The following is a 19746-nucleotide window of genomic DNA, read 5'->3' on the forward strand; positions in this document are numbered from 1 at the left end:
TCACAAATTCCCTCTTCATAGGTAGTTATCAGACATTGCTACAGCATGTTCTCAAATTTCAATTATGGTGTAAACTTTGTCATTTGAACCAGAGAATGTTATTTAGATCATAGTTGGGAATACAATAGCGTAATTTCCATCTGTGCTGCCTATTAAACACAGTGGAACTAAAATGGTTCCCGTTGCAGTCAACTAAAAATCACAGCATAGTCTAACATTAAATCGCAAAGTTACATTTTTCCCTGAAAGATGAAGGGGCAACATATTTGCTATGCTACTTTTCCCAACATTGGTCAACTACTAAACATTAGTTCAGACAAAGGCAAAATACAACATTCTTTCTCAAGGCAACATCCAAACGACAATGAAAATAGTCACCAGAACTGGGACAAACATTTGATGGTTATGAATTTCACGACCAGTAAAAATTATTATTGTACCCATCAGATTTTGACACCATTTTGAAAATTAATCAAGTGACTGATTATGATTTCTTAAATTTGTTCCCACATCCTATTTAATAACAGATCAGCAGCAAGACCCAAACAGGAACTTGACATTTGCATCAGGTTTTATACGACTTATAGTTTATTACAAGGCAGGAAAGAACAATGAAGTTGCATCCAGTTAAGAAATTTTATTTTGAAAGCAAATCATTCATAAGCACTGCTCCAAATGGAACCATTTGTATCCAGAAATTGTCATTATCTTGATATATCATCTTTGGCCACACTGAGAAAGTCAAGTGCATACTCTTCAATCATATTTCCTTATGCTGTTAGGAAAGCTTTATTAAAAGATTTGATGCCATACATAAACTGTGCAATGACGTTTTACAAAAATACAACTGATTTGGCATTAACATAAACATATCACACCACATCACTGCATTATAAAGTTAAAAGCATTCATCACATTTTCTTTACAGTCATAAACAAAGTCAATACCTCAACATACAAGGTAAATTTTGATTGCTTATACTGCAATTCCACCAGTGCAATTACGCTATCTTACTAAAAAGGCAGGACCGAGCCAGTAAAGCTGAAGCATGACACAAAGGTAACATTGTTGTCTTTTGTCATTAACAGTGTAACTGCAAACCAAAATGTATTTAGTGATACATGAAATACAGTACTAACATTTTACATTTCAACTTTTGTTGGCATAGTTTAAGTTGGCTATAGCATTTCACACCGTATTTTAAACACATAGGTTGTACAAAACTCTTTAAAAATAGGAATTAGAGCTTTACTGGACTGGCTTCTATCTGCATCTTGGTAAGATATTCGATTGGTACGAAGAATTAAAGCCCTAATCTGGTGACAAAGTTCAAACATGTACAAAATATATGTACAGATTAGCTTTATATTTGCATTAACTTCATTTATAATAATTTGCTCTGGATAATTCAATGAATAGCTTCCATGCTCATCAAATAAACGTTAATTTGTAAACTTTCCCACCCATTCCAATCAATCTTGCCTTTGGTCTTAATTTCAGAGCTCAATCAAACTACTTGCACATTATACTGTACAAGACAAAGAAAATGGCTCAGGTGTTAGCTTACTTGCCTTCATGTGGGCACATCGATTGAATTACAGACAATAATAGAATACTAAGTTACTGATAAATATTAGTTACTCTTACTTGACCTCAGGTACAGCAAACTGACAACAGCAGAACTTGAAATTCACAATCTAGTGGGCTTGGAAACTAAAGAGTGTTGATGAAACTGCAAAAGATATCATCTCAATAGATGATAGAAAGCAACATCAGGGTTGGAAATTCAACTTTGGCAAGACTGCAGACCAGCTGCCTTTTACAAAATCCTGCCTGTTCATCCTTAATGGATTCTTGTCAATGTTGAACTTCAAAGACAGTCAATTTAATTTAGTGATTCGGTTGCAATTAATACAAGATTCAAACATTCAACTCATTCAAAAAAAAAAATGAAGATATAACATCATATTATGTTTATTCACATTATTATTGAATATAAAGGAACAGTAAAGATTGAACATATTCCTCCAAAAATAGTCTTCACGATGTAATGACGTCAGAATGAAAGAAAAATCAAAACTGCTACAATTTGATATCGTAAACTATAGTTTTAAAAAACTATATCAACTCAACATATTAGAAACTGGTCCCATATCAGAGATCAAACTCAATCCACTACACCCTTCTATATGGGATTCCATAATACCCTCCCTCCACATCCCCTAATCCCAATACTCGAGATTAAAATAAATGTAGGTACAGATGTACTACCCAAGAACTAGACTTATCCAAGTTTGTTTAGGACTACTTCTAGCGTTCAAATGACTGAACAATATGAATACCAGCGAAGAACACTGCAAAGGCATCCTGGTTCATTAGCAGCTTGGACCATCTTATTGCAAGATTATCTGAAGATGACTGGGAAGATTCAAGGACACGATGAAAGAACAATCTCACTTGGTTGTTTAACTATGCTTGCTATTCAATCATTAATAGGGTTAAGGTACTTTTGCCCTATATGGCTCAGGTATCAGTCAGATTACTGAAAGCATCTAGTTCTATTCCTCCCTTCGACAAGTGTGTTATCATTAACAAAGCAAAATGATACTATGTTGTATATACAAATTTAACTTAAGTAGCTTTAGTTTCCCAAATATTATGAGATAAAATGATTAAACTGTTTCAATCTATATTTATAGGTAAGTGCTTCAGCAAATAAATCAACTTGTTACTCATTTGTGATATCACTTAACCAAAAAATATTTTTACTAAAAAACAGAAGAGTAATGTAAAAAAGCTTTCGTAAAATACATGTCAGATTTTCCAGATGGAAGAATATTTTGATGTACACTATCCAATATTTTGTTCATTGAATATCTAACAAATAAAGTTACTCCAGTTGAAGGATTAGTTATTTCGTACTGGTTTAACATTATATTACTGTGCTTTTTGAAATTCTATTTATAAAGCAGCTCTAAAAAAGGTAAACGTAACATTTTGCATTCCATAAATTTGATTTTTCTTTTACTCTACAGATCCATATTCTAAACTTCAACCCACATGAATCAAATCCCCACAGTCAGATCTCTGCTTGGACCTTGTTGTGGATTTCCATAATTGGCCCTGACAGTGTTAAATTACTCTTCTGCCTTTGTCTTTACTTCATACCACTGGTTCATCCATAGGCTTTGTAATCAAACACCCAGTTGCCTTTTCTGTTCAAAGTAAGTTTCAAATCTCGCAATGGCATACTCCTATGGAAGAAACAATTGAAAACAACGATTGAAATTTCACCACATATTGAAGAAAATATGTTTTAGTCTAATGCTAATGTATTGTGCATAAAAGTCAAAGAAATCCATTAATTAACTTTTCACCAAAAATGACAAAGTTGCACTTACCAAATATCCAAATTCAATAGTTGAAATCCGAGCTTGAATAATAGACCATAAGCCCCAAAAGAAATGAGATGCAAGTGCATATCTGCGGTTTTAAATAGATAATTCAATGAATGCATTAGTTGCTGCAAGACTACGAAGAAATATATTGAACACAACAATGTAGAAATATAAAAGACCAAAAAGAACTAATGGCAGGCCATTTCACCAGTTTAAATTTAACACTGAAGCATCTAACTATCCCATCACTTGTATTATCTGTTGTTGCTATAAAAGCATTAAGAAAAGTTAATAATTTTGCCACTAATGCATTTCATAAATATGGCAGATGTAAATATTTTTAAAGGACGTGATTCAAATACTTGTGGCTGATCAATTAAAGTTCTGTGTTACAATGAATCGCTCATTCTTCATGAAAACGTACTTGAACAATAAATAAAGGCTCCTTTAGAAGCTCTTTTTTGCTTCATCAGTGTGAGCATTTCCATTTCTCCATATATTTTTTCTGGTTCTGATTTTAGATGATGCTTTGCTAAATTACGCTCCGTGATAAAATTATCAGTCATTTGGGAGACCCTTTGTGATGAACAGAAATTAGGTAGCTTTCATCCCATTTGATAAACTAGATTCAAACCTTTTGCTGAACAGGCAGTGTTCAAGCTCATTATGATCTCAAATTTTCTGGCACATTGAACTGTCATTTGATGCTTCCATTAAAAAAAGATAGGGTGTCTACAAGAGAATACAGTCTGCTTTAAATAATTTAAAGTGGTTCCCTCATTCCTTTTCTGCCATTTAATTAGATCAGTACCCCTTTCTTGTGTTTACCCTATAATCCTTGATTTTAAAAACTCCATACCTGAATATATACCTTCCATACCTTGAATGTACCAAACAATTCATTACAAAACCATTAAGAGCTCATTAATAACTATTCCAAGCAGATATAGGACTGTAGCATTGACTTAAAATAAACTTTTCTTCTCTCCCAGATTTCTCTATCTTAATGCCAGATCTGAACTAAAGAATGAAAATCAAGTAAAAAAAATTTCCAGCTAAAGCTGCCGAGCTTCACGTGAATTTCCATCAACTGCAGTTATTGAAACCAAATTCTGCTGTAGTTTGATAAGGTAGATGAAAGGATGATGCCTCCCTAGCTGGGGTAAATAGGTTGCAGACTCAAAAGAAGGGCTTGATCATTCAGAACAGACATGAGAAGTGATCATGAAATTTTTGAAGTTCTCTAATCAATTGTTTGGTATTTTCAAGGCACAGACCAGAGTTCCTAATTCATCTATTTGAATGAAATGACCCCATTTCTGTTGATCACAAAAAGTCTCCCAAATGACTGATACATATTACCACACAGCATAATTCAACAGAGCATCAACGAAAATCAGAACCCTGAAAAATATTCGGAGTGTGAGAAATGGAAATGCTCACGCTGGTGAAGAAAATATTAACTTTTACAGGATTAGTATTTATTGTTCGTGCATTTTCATGAATATTACAAGTTTTCAGAATGAACTAATTGTCCCCATCTGATTATTGGTGCAATGATTCTGCTCACTTTGAGCAAATTACACATAAATATTGTAGTTGACTAACCCTTTGCGGGCATAGCATTGGTAATGCCCAATTACACATCGATGATGCTTAAAAATAGGCCATTTCACCAGTTTAAATTTAACACTGAAGCATCTAACTATCCCTTCACTTGTATTATTAACCAATTTTGGTTACAGGTTGTTTTCTAAAGACTAGTGGCCGGCACAGTAACTATTGCATCAAGAATCAATCATTATTAACATCCCTAAGATGGTGGGCAATGAGATATGATGGTAGCATGTAAGATAGTCTGGCTTGCCATTGAGGGCACCCTTTCAACAGTACAACACTAATTCATACTCAGACGGAAAGAGAATGGCTGTTGGATGAAATTGGCATTAATGCTACGGGCATGTTACAATGACCTACCAGGTGAATTGCTCTATCTGCAAATACAGATGACTACACAGCAATAGATAACTGGAGTTAACTCTAAGAGCCCCAGTGAATATAATGAGTAAATAAGCATTCTTATTTCTGAACCTACAATACAGCTGCTGGAAACAACTTGAGATTTTAACTTTGTAAACATACAACATAGAAAAATAGGTGCAAGAATAGGCCATTCAATATGATCATGGCTGATCATCGAAAATCAGTACCCCATTCCTGCTTTTTCCCCATATCCCTTGATTTATTTAGCCCCAAGAGCCAAATCTAACTCTCTTGAAAACATCCAGTGAATTGGCCTCCACTGTGACAGAGAATTCCACTTATTTACAACTCTGGGTGAAAAAGATTTTCCTCATCTCAGTCCTAAATGGCCTACCCCATATTCTTAAACTGTGACCTCTGGTTCTGGACTTCTTAAGCTGCAACCCCTGGTTCTGGAAGGGATAATATTACAGTGGAGTAGTGGGGAAAGATGTGGAGATGGTGAGAAGAGGATAGACGTGAATGCCAGCACGTCCAGCTGAAAGCAATAATTGAGAATTATAGCTCTGCTCAGTGTGCACATCAAATGAATCTTCTTTTTGTTTAAGAGGGAACTGCAGATGCTGGAGAATCGAAGGTTACACAAAAAAGCTGGAGAAACTCAGCGGGTGCAGCAGCATCTATGGAGCGAAGGAAATAGGCAACGTTTCGGGCCAAAACCCTTCCTCAATGAATCTTCTTGTTACTCACAGCCTTAGAAGGAAATTTAAAAACACTAAAAATATATATTGGCAGGTTCGTCTTATTCCATGACAACCAAGCTAAAACTGATGGAAACTAAAAACTAGAAGCTTTGGGTTTGGATTGGTATCCTTCATCAAAGACCAGGTTAAAATTCCAAGTGGTCAACTACAGGGTGCAGAAGTAGTCTTAAATAGTTGCTATACATTTTAATGATATTTCCTTTGACATATCCAGTTTCTATAAAAGTTAGATTACTAAATACTAAATACAGGAGGTGGGGGCGCTGCAATGGTGGCAGCCCTGTCAGCAGCGCATTAGTTATTTTCAACTTTTTTTTAATTTTTTTAGTATGTTTTAAAGTATGTTTTTAATGTTTCTTTGTGTGTTTTGTGTGGGGGGTGGTGTGGGGGAAACCGTTTCGGTCGCCTCCTCCAAGGAGAGGCGACTTTTTCCAGGTCGCCTCCCCCGTGGCCTAACAGCGAGGATCGGCGCGGCTTTTCCCGGAGACGCGCCCAGGGCTCGGTGCTCCGGCGGCGGGTGCAGCGTGGACTGTCAAGGCGGAGCGGGCGAGCCCTCGCTGGAGGGGAGCGCTCCGTTTCGTTGGCCCGCAGCAGCCAGCAGCCTGAAGCCGCGGTCTGCACAGCTCCAGCTGGCGCGGCGTCTACAGCCCGGGATCCCTCGTGGGGGACCCGGGGTAAGAAGAAGCCATCACTGCCGGCCCGCGGCCAACTTCTACCGCGGGCGCGGTGGCGACTTACCATCACCCCTGGAGGGGAGCTTCGACCGCCGGCCCTGCAGTCTGCAGTGCTTCTGGCTGCGACGTGGTGGGAACTTTAAATCTTCGTCCGCCGGCCTGCGGCCTACACCAACTTAAAGCCGCGGTCTCCGGTGGGGAAGAGCCGACTCTGGACTTACCTGGACTCATACCTTGTCCTTACCATCTGGACGCCCGCAGCGGCGGCTGCGGAGGGTTGAGGTCCCGACCACGGGGGAAAATGGAGGAGGACTGGACAAATTGTGTGCCTTCCACCACAGTGATGAATGCTGTGGTGGATGTTTATGTTAAATTTTTATTGTGTTTTTGTGTGTGCTCTTTATCATTGTATCGCTGCTGACATCCATTTCACTTGCACTTTTTGTGCAACGTGACAAATAAACCGTATTATTGTTGTACTCTTTGGAAAAGGTACAAAAACCTTTGGGACTGGTTCATTCCCTACATTCAACACTGTGTCCACTAATTTAATATAATAAACCAGAAATACACAATTTGTCAATTTTCCCTAGTTTTGGTATGCAGATTATCATATAACATGTTAACAATTGAGTGGTATTAACAAATGTCTGAAGACTTGTCATTAGTTTGTGTTAATGAAACGTTTGTGTTTTCTCACTTTACATTTTGATATATCCATCACAATTCGTAATAAGCAAGTCACACAGCATGGATAGAGACCCTTCGTAACTACTTTCAGTAAACACTCATTAACGGACCTCTTTATAACTGATTTGGTTAGAGCAGACAGACCTGCCGATGCCACCCTTGGCTCACACCATCTCCCCGGCTGCTTAGAGTCCCAGATTCCAACATCCCCCCCCCCCTCTCTCGGGAATTACAAGGTGCACCAGTGAGCCCTTCTTCACCCACCCCTTGGTGCAGTTGACGTGGCTGTTGTTGCGGTTCACATTGTAGCCCCTAGCCAACTGTGACGTTTCTTTGGCTGCTGCCACCGACAGGACGAGCTCAGTCAACCCTAAACCTCCCTGCCCACCTGCTGCTGCTTCTTCCTGTCGGCTGTTGCTTTGTCTGCACCCGCTCGACCATCGTCGCATCCTCCTGCCACTCCGTCCAGTCCCCCCACCCTCCTCCTCCTCCTTCTCCGCCAGTGTCACTGCGTCACCATGGAAGCAGCAGCAGGTTAGAGGGGAGGGAGCCCCACGATGACTGAATGTGTCTTGTCGTTGACAGCAGCATGAAGTAAACGCTGTCCCAGGGGCTACAATGCGAGCTGCAACAATAGTTGCTCCAGCACTGGGTCCTTTTGTGTAACCACCATCTGCAGTTCTTTATTTCAAGTACATACCTTAATACGGTACGTGGTAATAGCGGATAACTGGCAATAACGGACACCAGTTACCCCCCCACCGCCACTGGTCCATTATAACAAGGGTTTACTGCATATTGAAATGTTGTGCTTAACAGGTCAATTAAAAACTATGAAAAAAATGTTGCATTACCTATTTATTTCTTCCAGCATTTGCTCTTCCATTTTTGCAATCTGTTTTTCATCCAAGACTTCAAATGCATTCTGCAGCTCAGCATTGTAAACTCTAATAAAATGGAGCTGTCAAAAAATGTAATACGGTAAATAACAGCAAAATTATACATATTAAATTAAACCTAAACATTTCATACATGGATAGTTTGTTTTTATTCTGCCTGATAATTATATTCCAATATCACACCATTTGGGTCCATTGAGAACTGCAGTTTGTGACAAAATAAGCAAGGTAGTCCTTAACAATATATTATGTTTTTAATTTATAATTGCAAGACAGGAACATGGGTACAAAATAACAAAAGTCAAATTTGAGGCTGAAGTGCACCTCTTAACAAATATTTAAGAGCGAACCGGATCTTTGACGCTCAATGTGAGATTAATACTGCACCTGCCTGTTGCAGGATATGTGGTGATACATTTTAGAGTACCCCACAGATGTCTATACCACAAAAAACAAAAAACAGTAGGTAGTTGTGCTATCCGACACCATAGAGACTGCCTGAACGTGGCAAGGTCTGATCCCTGACATTTAGAAGGATGAGAGGGAATCTTATAGAAACATAAAATTCTTAAGGGATTGGACAGGCTAGATGCAGGAAAATGATCCAGCAGGCCTTGGCGGACCGAGTTTCAGTGTTCAGCAAAACGGTTTCCTCATCTACACTTGGTCTTGGCTGTACAGGATGTCACATTGGGAACATTGAATGCTGTACATGTTAGAGGAGGTGCATGTGAATCTCTGTCTACCAAGGAAGGGCTACCAGAGTCCCTGGATGGAGGCGAGGGAGGTGGTGTTGGGACAAATGTTACATCTCCTCTGGCTGCAGGGATAATTACCCGAGGAGGGATGGCATGGATGGTAAGGGATGAGTGAACTAAAGAGTTGGAGTAAGAGTGGTCACTACAGAGAGAACAAAGGATTGAGGATGGGAATGAGTGTTTGACGGTTGGATCATGTTGCAGGTGGTGGAAATGTTGAAGAATAATGTGTTGGATGTGGAGGCCGAAAGGTGAAGGAACAGGGGGAAGGGGGCGAGAGCATAACTGCAGGACACAGAGGAGACAAGGGTGAGGGATCCATCCCACAACACCAAGGGGAAAACAAGTTTACTAAAATCTTGCATGTCCTAGAGTGGAATGCCTCACCATGGGTGCCAGCGTGGTGGAGACAGCAAATTGGGAGTAGGGGATGCTGTCCTTGCAAGAAGCAGTGTAGAGGTGATGGCATTAGTAACGATCTGGGAGATGATTGGCTGGTGTTCACCCATGGTCAATGGGTCTTGAGGGAAAGTGTCCGAGAACAGGTGCTTGGCCTCAGCCCAGTGGAAGTCAGCCTGCCAGACCCCTTGTCGATAAGTTTCATAACAATATCTGGATTGTTACTGCGTGAACACACGCCAGTGTGCAGATGGGGTGAGATTTAAGTGGGCAAGACGAGTGGAGAAATCAAGATGGTTGTTGTTGAGGGTAGAAGGCCGGCCGGGGGAGTACAGGAGGAGAAAGATGTTGTAGAGGGAAGGGATGGTGACTGGTAGACAAGAATTCCTTGCCAGAGACCCACTGAGTTCCTCCATTATTTTGTGTTTTACTCCAGCACTTGCACTCCAGCACTGGGGGGGGGGGGGGGGGGGGGGGGGGGGGTTATGTACTTCCTTGCATGGCCACTTTTGGCTACCACATTTACTGGTGTCAAGGCTAAACTTTAGAAATTGTAGGACAATTGTACAGCTCATGTTGGGTTACCTCTGCCTTTAAGCACATCAACAGCATATTAAATCGGGTTGCTTTTTGGACTAGACATTCAACAGGGCTAAACAATGCATGTTGTAGTTTTTCCAGGAACAATGTGCTTGTCCCTGTAGAAAATAAGTCCTTTGCACGTCTTTGGTTAATAGGGTAGGCCTTGTCTTTGTTAATGTTCAGAAGAAAGCGATCTCATTAAAAATGACACATTTTCTAAAGGTAATCAACAGGGCAAATGCAAGGAGATGTTCTGAGGTCTAAAAATGTCAAAAAGGGAAGGGCATTTAGGAGATGCGAGGAAATGTCTTCACTCAGGATGATGAATCTTTAGAATTATCAGTAATCAAGTTCATTTAAAACAGAGCAACATATTTCTGGATGTTGAAGGAATCGAAGGATCATCATCAATAACTAACTAAACTATTATCAACATTCTAAATTAACACCAAGTTAAGGATGTAGAATCACTGCAGGTTATACCTAGGAGCTAATTAAATTGGGTACAATCATTTGAATATTTATGCAGTGGATTAAAATATACGCTTGAAAATGCATTACTGATAGAACTTGCCTGTTGCATTTTGGTGGGGTATTTCTTGATGTCAGCAATAAAAAACGGATACTCATCGCAGTTGTAGTCATACATCCATTCGCAGAAATGATTCCCAAAATCAAACCCTCTATAATAACAAAAACATGGTAACTGAAATGTATCATTTTCTCATGCAGATTAACTTTTAGTCACAGTATCTGAGAAAGTTAAAATCACAGGCAGGATGTCGACTTCCGCACCATCAGATCTTGGTACTTTTTAAACCGTTCAGTTAGCCACAATGCAACATCCTGTCGTGACAGAGCAAGGCAGTAATGCGGAAAATGTACCAGCACTATGGTTCACACTTGCAGCCACAAGCTCAAATAATGGCAGAATTTACAGCTAATGTGGCACATGCTTCTATTGCTCCAGCCAGGCCTGGGGGGAGGGGGGAGATGATGACGGTGGAATGCTGTGTGCAGCAACCGTGTGCAGCAACCATTTAGTGAAGTTAGATAATGTGACATGAAGGATAGATTTTCTGGCAAGGAGCTTTGAGAAATATAGCAGTGGGCCTTGTACAGGAAGCCTATCATTTACAGAACAAAAGTGCAAGTTTATTTCACAGGTACACTCATGGACCATGTGATATTTGTTTCCTTAACTTTCATTGCAAGACAAGCAACATCCATCCAAATTGACAGCTGTGGAAGTTCCCCTGTAGTAAGTTCTCTGTAGTACTGTAGAGGTTTGCCACTATGCCAAACTTGCACTGCTGCTATCGTCTTTAGATTACACAGCAAATTAACTTCATGGATAAATCAGCATTCCAGAAATCTATTCTTTACATTGCTGCAGTAAATGTAAAGATGTCCTGTACTTCTATCGTCTTTAGATTACACAGCAAATTAACTTCATGGATAAATCAGCATTCCAGAAATCTATTCTTTACATTTGCTGCAAGGTAACCATGTAAAGATGTCCTCTCGCTGCTCTCATTCTTCCCCACCTCTGCTCTAACAGCCTGCCTTGCTCTAAATAACCTCTGCTCCTGTTCTGATCTTTCTCAGTGTGGTCAAAACCAAGAACAAGGAATACTGATGGGTAAGAAACAGCTTTCTGAGCACATCCTTGTACAAAGGTACTATTTCATTTACTTTCTCATCATCCCCAGTAACTTCAAAACACAAAAACAGCAAGTGACTTTGAGAATCATGGCAACATTGGAAAGAAATAAATCAACCAGCAAGTTGGCAATTGCTAATCAATTCAACCAAAATTGACACAAGGCCCTTCATTCTGCTTAACCTCATTGAGTTCATTGCAGGGACTGAAGCACACTAGCAGAACATGAGAAAAGCATGACATCAGTCAGCATGATCTGCTTGTTCTCCATGCTTCTAGCAGGAAAACGGGCTGGGGGATCAGCTGGCATGCAATACATGAGAAATGTGAGTGTGTGCATTTGTGATGTTAGTCAGTTTAGATCACATCAGACAGCGCCAAAGAAAAGTTACCAAACAAAACTTTGATCCCATAAGGCTTTTAGCAAACACCATCCCTGAAACCATAAGCTTTCTTCCAGTAATATTCTCAAAGCAATTAACTCAACTCTAGTGCAGTAATATCAGAGACATCGTAATCAAGGGAATAAATAATAGATGCTAATCATGCCAAAATACCCATTATTTTTACCGATTCATGAGATAAACAGACGAGTTTAGGCAAATGTTTCTGAAGGGATGAATTACTATAATAAATGACTTTGGGTTCTCGTCATCTGTCCAAATGTCATGGTAGCTGGTTATCGACATCAGAATATTATAAATATCTACTATTACAAAACAATAATCCTCAATTAATCACAGCTACTTTAAAAACAGCAATACAATTACCTAAAGTTGTAGCTACTATATTCAAAGTCAATCAACATCAGTTTGTTATCAGAGTTCTCAGGATTATCCAACAGGAGAAGGTTTCCTAGGATGGAAAGTTCAAATATTAGAAAACATCATCATCCCACTAATCTGTCATAAATCATAATTTCCACAGCAATTGCTGTGGAAAAATCAATTTTCCATAACAGCTGTTCACAAATGTAAATGAAAAATTAAATGGATTTGTCCTCAAATTAACACAATACTAAATATTTTATTTTGACAAATTAAACATTCTTATATAATGTTCAAGATAAATTCTGACCTTCCTGGCAGTCGTTGTGGCAGAAAACAATTGGTGAAGGAGTTGCTTGAAGCAAAGACCTAAAGTAGAAGGGAAAATCTGGTAAGTAAGTGACATGGTAAAGATTGCACTTCCTCTTCTGGAATTCTTAAAGCAATTCTACTTCCTTGGAAAATTCTTAAACCTCTGGAAAAACGTTATTTTAATCACCAAGCAAAATGTACTTGTACAGATTAATTTGAGAATGGATGGTTATATGGATATAACGTTTTCCTGTTTGAAAGTGCACTCTTTAAAAGTATTTGGTAATTAAAACACTCGGGTTTCTCACAAAATGCCATGTTGCCAATTAGAGAAAGTTAATATTTGAAACTGGTGACCAAATATTTGTCACCCAAAACATTAACCATGTCTCTTTCCACAGACGCTGCCCGACCAGCTGAGTATTTGCAGTACCTAATCGCTAATACAATCAAAATATTGTTAATCTTCCCTATTCTATCTATTGTGATTTCACCCTCTCCCTTTATGAGTATTACGTTTATAGACCTGTTATGCTGTTGAAACAAGAATTTCATTGTTCTGTTTTTGGTACATGTGACAATTAAATACTCTAGACCCCAACCCTATCAATACATTTGTAGAATATTAAGAATTTCACTCATGCATTAGTAGTATTTTATTGGTTTTGCTCTTTGGGCATACCTTACTTTCACAGGTTACTCCAGCATCTATTTTCAGGGTGCAAATCGGAAAAAAATCACTGCAATACATTATTCTCGAGAACTAAAACTAATTTGCCATCTGTATGCTTGACATCATTTACCCCTTCACCAAATCAACTGTGAATTGCAATTCTTAAACTTAATTCAATATCCCAATTGAAATGGAAAGGGTTTCATTTGTACATAAAGGAAAGTAAAACCACTGATCATACAGACATACAACAGCCACCAATATTCAGTGGGAAGTATGCAATTCAAAGTGGCAGCTTGACAGAATTACCTACAAAAAGAGATGGGAGAGCTCGAGGCAGATTTTGTTTGGAAAATAAATAAAATGCTATGGAGAATGGGCTGCTGATTTACTATTGTCAACCTGCTTTTGCTGAAATTTGTTACCATGAAAACAGAGAACATAGGCAGTAAGACAATAAAAGTTTGATTACAATCCCTGGTTATGTTTTTGGTTCGCCCTCCATAGTATCTAGTCAGTAGAGACGGATTTCATATCACAGGAGATACTAATATGCTAATTAAAGTGAAGTCATTCACTGATTCGAGCAATACGAGCAGTTTACAATGAACATGTCAGATTCATTTGTTGAAATGCAAATCGTGGTAATATTTATTTGTGCTTTCATAATCTCAATGCCTTACCGTAGCTTCGCAATTTCCTGAGGCAGGTTGTAACTAAGAAGCTTGTGGAATGCACCAATGTGTGACTCCTTTGTGAAGTTAATTCGCATCACTTGCTGCAAATATCTGTCATTAATGATAAAGAATATTACATTGTTAGAGATAATATCGTGACTGAAGTTAAACAGAAAATAAGTTCAAGATAAAAGCTCCACTTCTACTGAACTTCTTTTGCTCCACATACATAAAACAATAAGCAGAGCTTGAAAAGTAAAATGGCAGATAGTGGAAATCTGATTATCAGCAGATTGGGCAATAGCTGTGGAGAGAAACAGTGGTAACATTTCAGATTGATGACCTAATCTGATAAAGATCATAGATTTCAATCATTACCTGTTCTATCTACACAGATACTGCCTGAATTATTAAGGATAGCCACTATTTTATGTTATTCATGTAGCAGTAACTATGAGCTTTACAGCTTTCCGAATGCTTGCTAATTATATACTATCAGTTAGAACTGTTCGATCCACAATGTCAGTGTCCAATTTGATGCCAGGTTGAACTAATTTCCTCTCGTGATCCATATCCCTCCATTCCCTGCAGATCCATGTGCCCATCTAAAAGGCTTTTCAATGCCACCATCATGTCTGTTTCCATCACCATGCCCGACAGCACATTTCAGGCATCCGTCAAAAACCAGCCTTGCACATCTACTTTAAACTTTCCCCGTTTAACCTTTAAGTTCCTCCCCCTAGTCCTTGATATTTTCATCCCAGAGAAAGGTTCTGACCCTCTATCTCTTCTATGCCTCTCAATTTTATATACTGTCTCGTGTCTCCCATCAATCTTTGATGTTCCGGAGAAAAGAATCCAAGTTTGCCCAACCTATCCATATAATGTCTCTTGAATCAAGAATTCAAGAGACATTTATTGTCACATGCACCAATTGGTACAGTGAGATTTGAATTACCATACAGCCATATGGATGAAAACACAATACACGATAGAATTTAACATGAACATCCCCACACAGCAGAATCAATATTTGTCGCTACGGTGACTCGATGTTCAGGCCCTCTTGTTGGGACGATCGGAGCTCCGGCGTCGGAACGGAGAACACTCTCAGCGGCTTGGGAGTTTCCGAATCAGCCACTTTCTACCGGAGACCGCAGCTCCTGGTCTGAGATACAACGTTGGCGGCCCCCGGCAAGAGGTCCCCAGGACTCCGCGATGTTAAAAGTCAGCGCCGCCTGCAGCTGGAAGTTCCACAAAGCACAGCTCCACGATGTAATCAGCAGTCCCAACACTCTAGAGATACACAGCAAGGCATCGTCCCGTCCCGCGATGGAATTCAGTGCTGCGCCGCTGCTGAAGCTCTGGTCGGTCTCCGGCAGGAAAGGCCGCGCCAATCCAGATAGTAGGCCGCGAGGGCGGGGGGGAAGATGCGGCTCGGAGAATAGACGCATCCTCGACCAGGTAATAACTGAGAAAATGGTTTCCCCCTTCCCCACCCCCAACATAAAAAAGACTCAAAGACCTCCAGAAACATACTTTTAGACAGACTAAAAATAACAAAAAGGATGAAAGGACAGACAGCTGCAGGCGAGGCTGCCGCACGCTGCGCCACCCGATGACACCCAGGCAAGATTCTGGTAAACTTCTCCAAAGCCTTCATATCCTTCCTGTAATGTGACTACCAGAACTGCACACAATACAATAAACCCTAATGTTAACAGACCTCTTTACTTTAAACCTTAGTTTAGAGATACAGCACGGAAATTAGCCACTCGGCCCACCAAGTCCCCACCGTGGGGGTGTCACAACACGAGAGGTCCCAGCACAGCACGAGAGGTCCCTGTGGAACTACAGTGGTCACAGAACTCCAGCCAGAATAACACCCTTCTGCCGTAACTTCCTCTCTTTTATGAGTAAACCAGTTCTGAATGATTCAGTCATCCTGGATGCCATGCATCTTAATTTACTTGAGGGGTGATGGAGTGCCAAGTATAATTTACTTCAAGATAGAATGCATGAATAATTGAATTATTCTTCATATGGATGTGGCTGCTTGTATCCCAATTTGTCACAGATGACGATTACTAATACCATAATAAGCAAACAAGATCCTCTTATTAATATTGAACAGAAGCAAAATTAACAATTTAAGCAAAATTAACCAAAATGTTTTAAACTTGTTTGAACATAATTAAATCACATCAGTAAATTAAACGGTTACATTGAAATATATACAAACTGTCATTTCTGTTATGAAACGTATTAATCAAAGTTAAATTAAATGGTAGTTTTATAAGAAAGTTTCAAAGAACACCCAATCTCTGAAAGTAAATGCGCAGACATGCAAGCATCTGGGAATGCAAACATTAGGTTGGCCTTCGGTGCAATTTCAAGAACCCTGGCGAGGCGGCCCATGGAATATCATATACAGGCCAGATTTCCCCACAGAAGGGCAGCCTTCTGATGGAGGTAGGTCAAGGAAGACTGACTAGATTGATTCCTGGGACGACAGAAAGGAGGTTGTCCCTTTGAAAATTAGGCAAAGTGGGCATATATTCTTTTCAGTTTAGCAGAATGATGGAGGATCTCACTGAAACATGCAACATTTTTACAAGGATTTCTGGGATGATACTTCCTCTAGCTGGCTGTTCATACCAGAGTGTTAGTGTCAAAATAAGCCGTTGGAATTTGGAATTGACATTAGCTTCTTTGCTCAAAGGATAGGGAATCTTTAAAATTCTCATCATGAGAGTGAAACTCCATTTTCAATAATCAAAGCAGAGAACAATGTATTATGTTTGATATTAACAGAATCAAGGTGTGAAAGTAGGACAGAGGGAAAGAGGTTCAATGGAAATGTAGAATAGATCATTATTAGTTGGGAGAAGGTAGCAACAAAGGAAACAGAGAAAAAATATAGTCGGAGACAGTACGACTGGTTGGAGAAATAGGAAGGAGGAAGGATGGAGGGGGAAAGAGACGGTTTGAAATTAGAGAAGTCAATATTCATACTGCTGGGGTGTGAGCTGCCCAAGCAAAACATGCAGTGCTCTTCCTCCAATCTGTGCTGGGCCTCACTCTGATAATGGACGGGGCCCAGAACAGAAAGGACAGTAAAGTGCTTGAATGATTATACACTTCAATGTTGAATATAAATATAGCCAGCATAAATGGTGTGAATTGCACTTACCCGAGAGTTACTACTATACTTCCCACAAGTTTTTATCTAAAAGTGATATACACCAACCATATTAAAAATATACTTTCTTTTCAGGTAGAAAAGTCTAGTGGATTAAAATATATATAATACACATTGAATGCATTTTACATGGTACATATGACACCCAAGTACTCACTTCTCCATAGTACAGAACAACCATTTAGGTTCTTTGTTAAACGGCATTGTCATTCTGTGGAATGTGGCCATCTTTTTTGCTATTTCTGTCGAAATACTTGGAATAGCCAACTCTCTAGTCTCCAATTTTCGACTCTGCAATAGAGTGATACAACATTCATGTCGTGTCAGATACCAGCAATTGTTTTAGACCATCATGCAGTATCTAAACATGAACTACTATGCATTAAAATGGGTAATTCCAGTCAGAACATACTTATTGTACTGTCAAATTTAGCCTTCCTTATATATTTAAATTCAAAATTTCTATTTTTCTTGGCTCGTCAAAACTCTTTCTAGTTTCTGTATAGTTGTTTAAATATCTAATACCGTTTCCCCTGTACATTACCTGTATAGGGACAAAGCAACCCTGAATCAATTAAAATACAGACAGGCTAAACAATTTTCCCCTAAGCTTGAGATTTGGAGACACTTGTAAGAGCAAGGATTTAAGAGTAAAAATCCATGAAATTTAAATGTAAATTAATGATATTAAGAAGCAATAATTTTCATTTTTAGCATTTAGAGGATACTTGTTTTGTTGGGAGATAGTTTATTCCCTCATGCATACAGGACAAATGGCCTTAATAACAGCACACATAGAACAAGTCAGTAGGTAACATGAAGATTTTTTTTGAAAGATGCAGAATTTTTACTTGGAAGCATTTAATAACAACATTAATAGAACACAAATGATATTATACTTTCAATTTTCCACATTCGCTGCAGAACACAATCAACAATTCACAACAAGAATCATTTAAATCAGGCTTACTGCAATAAACTGTTCCAAACGACCCTGAGGAAAGATTCCATATAACTTTGGTCCAAGGGATCGTTCTGCCAAGATTGCAAACATAACACTTTCCAAAACCATGGCTTCAGTTCCCTGTAAGAGATAAGTACATAATTTCTTAATTCCAGATTAATCTTTAATTACCTAAAAATAAAGTACATATTAAAGCATACATTAATTGAGCCAGAACTGAAAATAGCTGGCAGTAAGAAACTTTGAGAAAGAGGAAGGAGAGGGTCACTGAATGACCAAAAGGATATTAGTGCAAGACAAACGTTAGAGTTTAAGGGATGCAAAAGGAGAGAAAGATAGGTCGAAAGTCACATTACATGGGAACAGTAGGATCGGTACTACCTAAGCAGATGTTTTGATCTAAATTCTATGAATAACCCATCCTCCTACATCAGTGGAATAGTACCAATAATCATCAGCCATTCCCTGAACGGCGGCCATCTTTAAACAGGGAGACTACATTCTAGTATGTAGACATCAAGGTGTTAAAATGGCAGAGATGATTGGGATTAGGGTGAAATAGCGCGTCACAGTTGGTAATCTAATACATATGGGCTGCACAGCGGTAAAGTAACTGCTTTACAGCGTCAGAGATCCGGGTTTGTTCCTAACTACGGGTGCTGACTGTATGGTGTTTGTATGTTCTACCCATGACCTGCATGGGTTTTCTCCAGGAGCAACACCTCCATACCACAAACAAGTACAGGGTTGTAAGCTAATCAGCGTGGTAAAATTGTAAACTGTTCCTAGTGTGTATAGGATAGTATTAAGGGGCTGTCCCACTGCGGCAACCTAATTGGCGAGTTTAGAAGAGTTTAGGAGTTTGAAAAAGTGAAAATGTTGGAAGACCTCCTTCGACTATGCTGAAGACTAGCTTCAGGAAAATTGGACGACGAATAGTGGAGAGTGAAGACGGCCTCCTTTGATCTCCTTTGACTATGTTGAAGACTATCTACGACTACCCTCGATTACCTACGAATAACATGCCGATCTACTTCGACTAAACCGACGAGTAAAAAAAACAGATTTTTTTCCACTGTGACCTTTTTGTAAACACACGGGCATTTTTCAGCATGTTGAAAAACATGCCGCGACCTAGCTGAGACATCGAGTACGTGGGGACTAATCTCGAGCATGAAGGAGAGTTACAAAGACCTCCTAGGACCTCGTGTCGATCATGCTGCGAGTATGAGTTGAGGGCGAACTCTTCTAAACTCACCAATTAGGTCGCCGCAGTGGGACAGCCCCTTTAGCATGCGGGGATCACTGGTTGGCACGGACCTGGTGGGCCGAAAGGCTTGT

At 39.4% G+C, this 19746-nt stretch overlaps 1 protein-coding gene across 10 annotated transcripts in view; it reads right to left on the reverse strand.

Moving 5' to 3' along the window:
• Positions 1-617: 617 nt before the first annotated feature.
• Positions 618-19746, reverse strand: part of chka (choline kinase alpha) — a 64284-nt gene continuing 45155 nt past the window's right edge. For all 10 annotated transcript variants that reach the window (XM_055649438.1, XM_055649435.1, XM_055649437.1 and 7 more), the window contains 9 exons: positions 18412-18525; positions 17599-17732; positions 14246-14350; positions 12888-12946; positions 12581-12665; positions 10722-10830; positions 8364-8470; positions 3402-3483; positions 618-3254 (listed from right to left, as the gene is read on the reverse strand). In XM_055649438.1, the coding sequence (XP_055505413.1) occupies positions 3195-3254; positions 3402-3483; positions 8364-8470; positions 10722-10830; positions 12581-12665; positions 12888-12946; positions 14246-14350; positions 17599-17732; positions 18412-18525 (855 nt within the window). In that variant the 3' untranslated portion in view covers positions 618-3194. The remainder of the gene's footprint in view (positions 3255-3401; positions 3484-8363; positions 8471-10721; positions 10831-12580; positions 12666-12887; positions 12947-14245; positions 14351-17598; positions 17733-18411; positions 18526-19746) is intronic.

The sequence above is a fragment of the Leucoraja erinacea genome, chromosome 18 (genome assembly GCF_028641065.1).
Source record: "Leucoraja erinacea ecotype New England chromosome 18, Leri_hhj_1, whole genome shotgun sequence".
NCBI lineage: Eukaryota > Metazoa > Chordata > Chondrichthyes > Rajiformes > Rajidae > Leucoraja > Leucoraja erinaceus.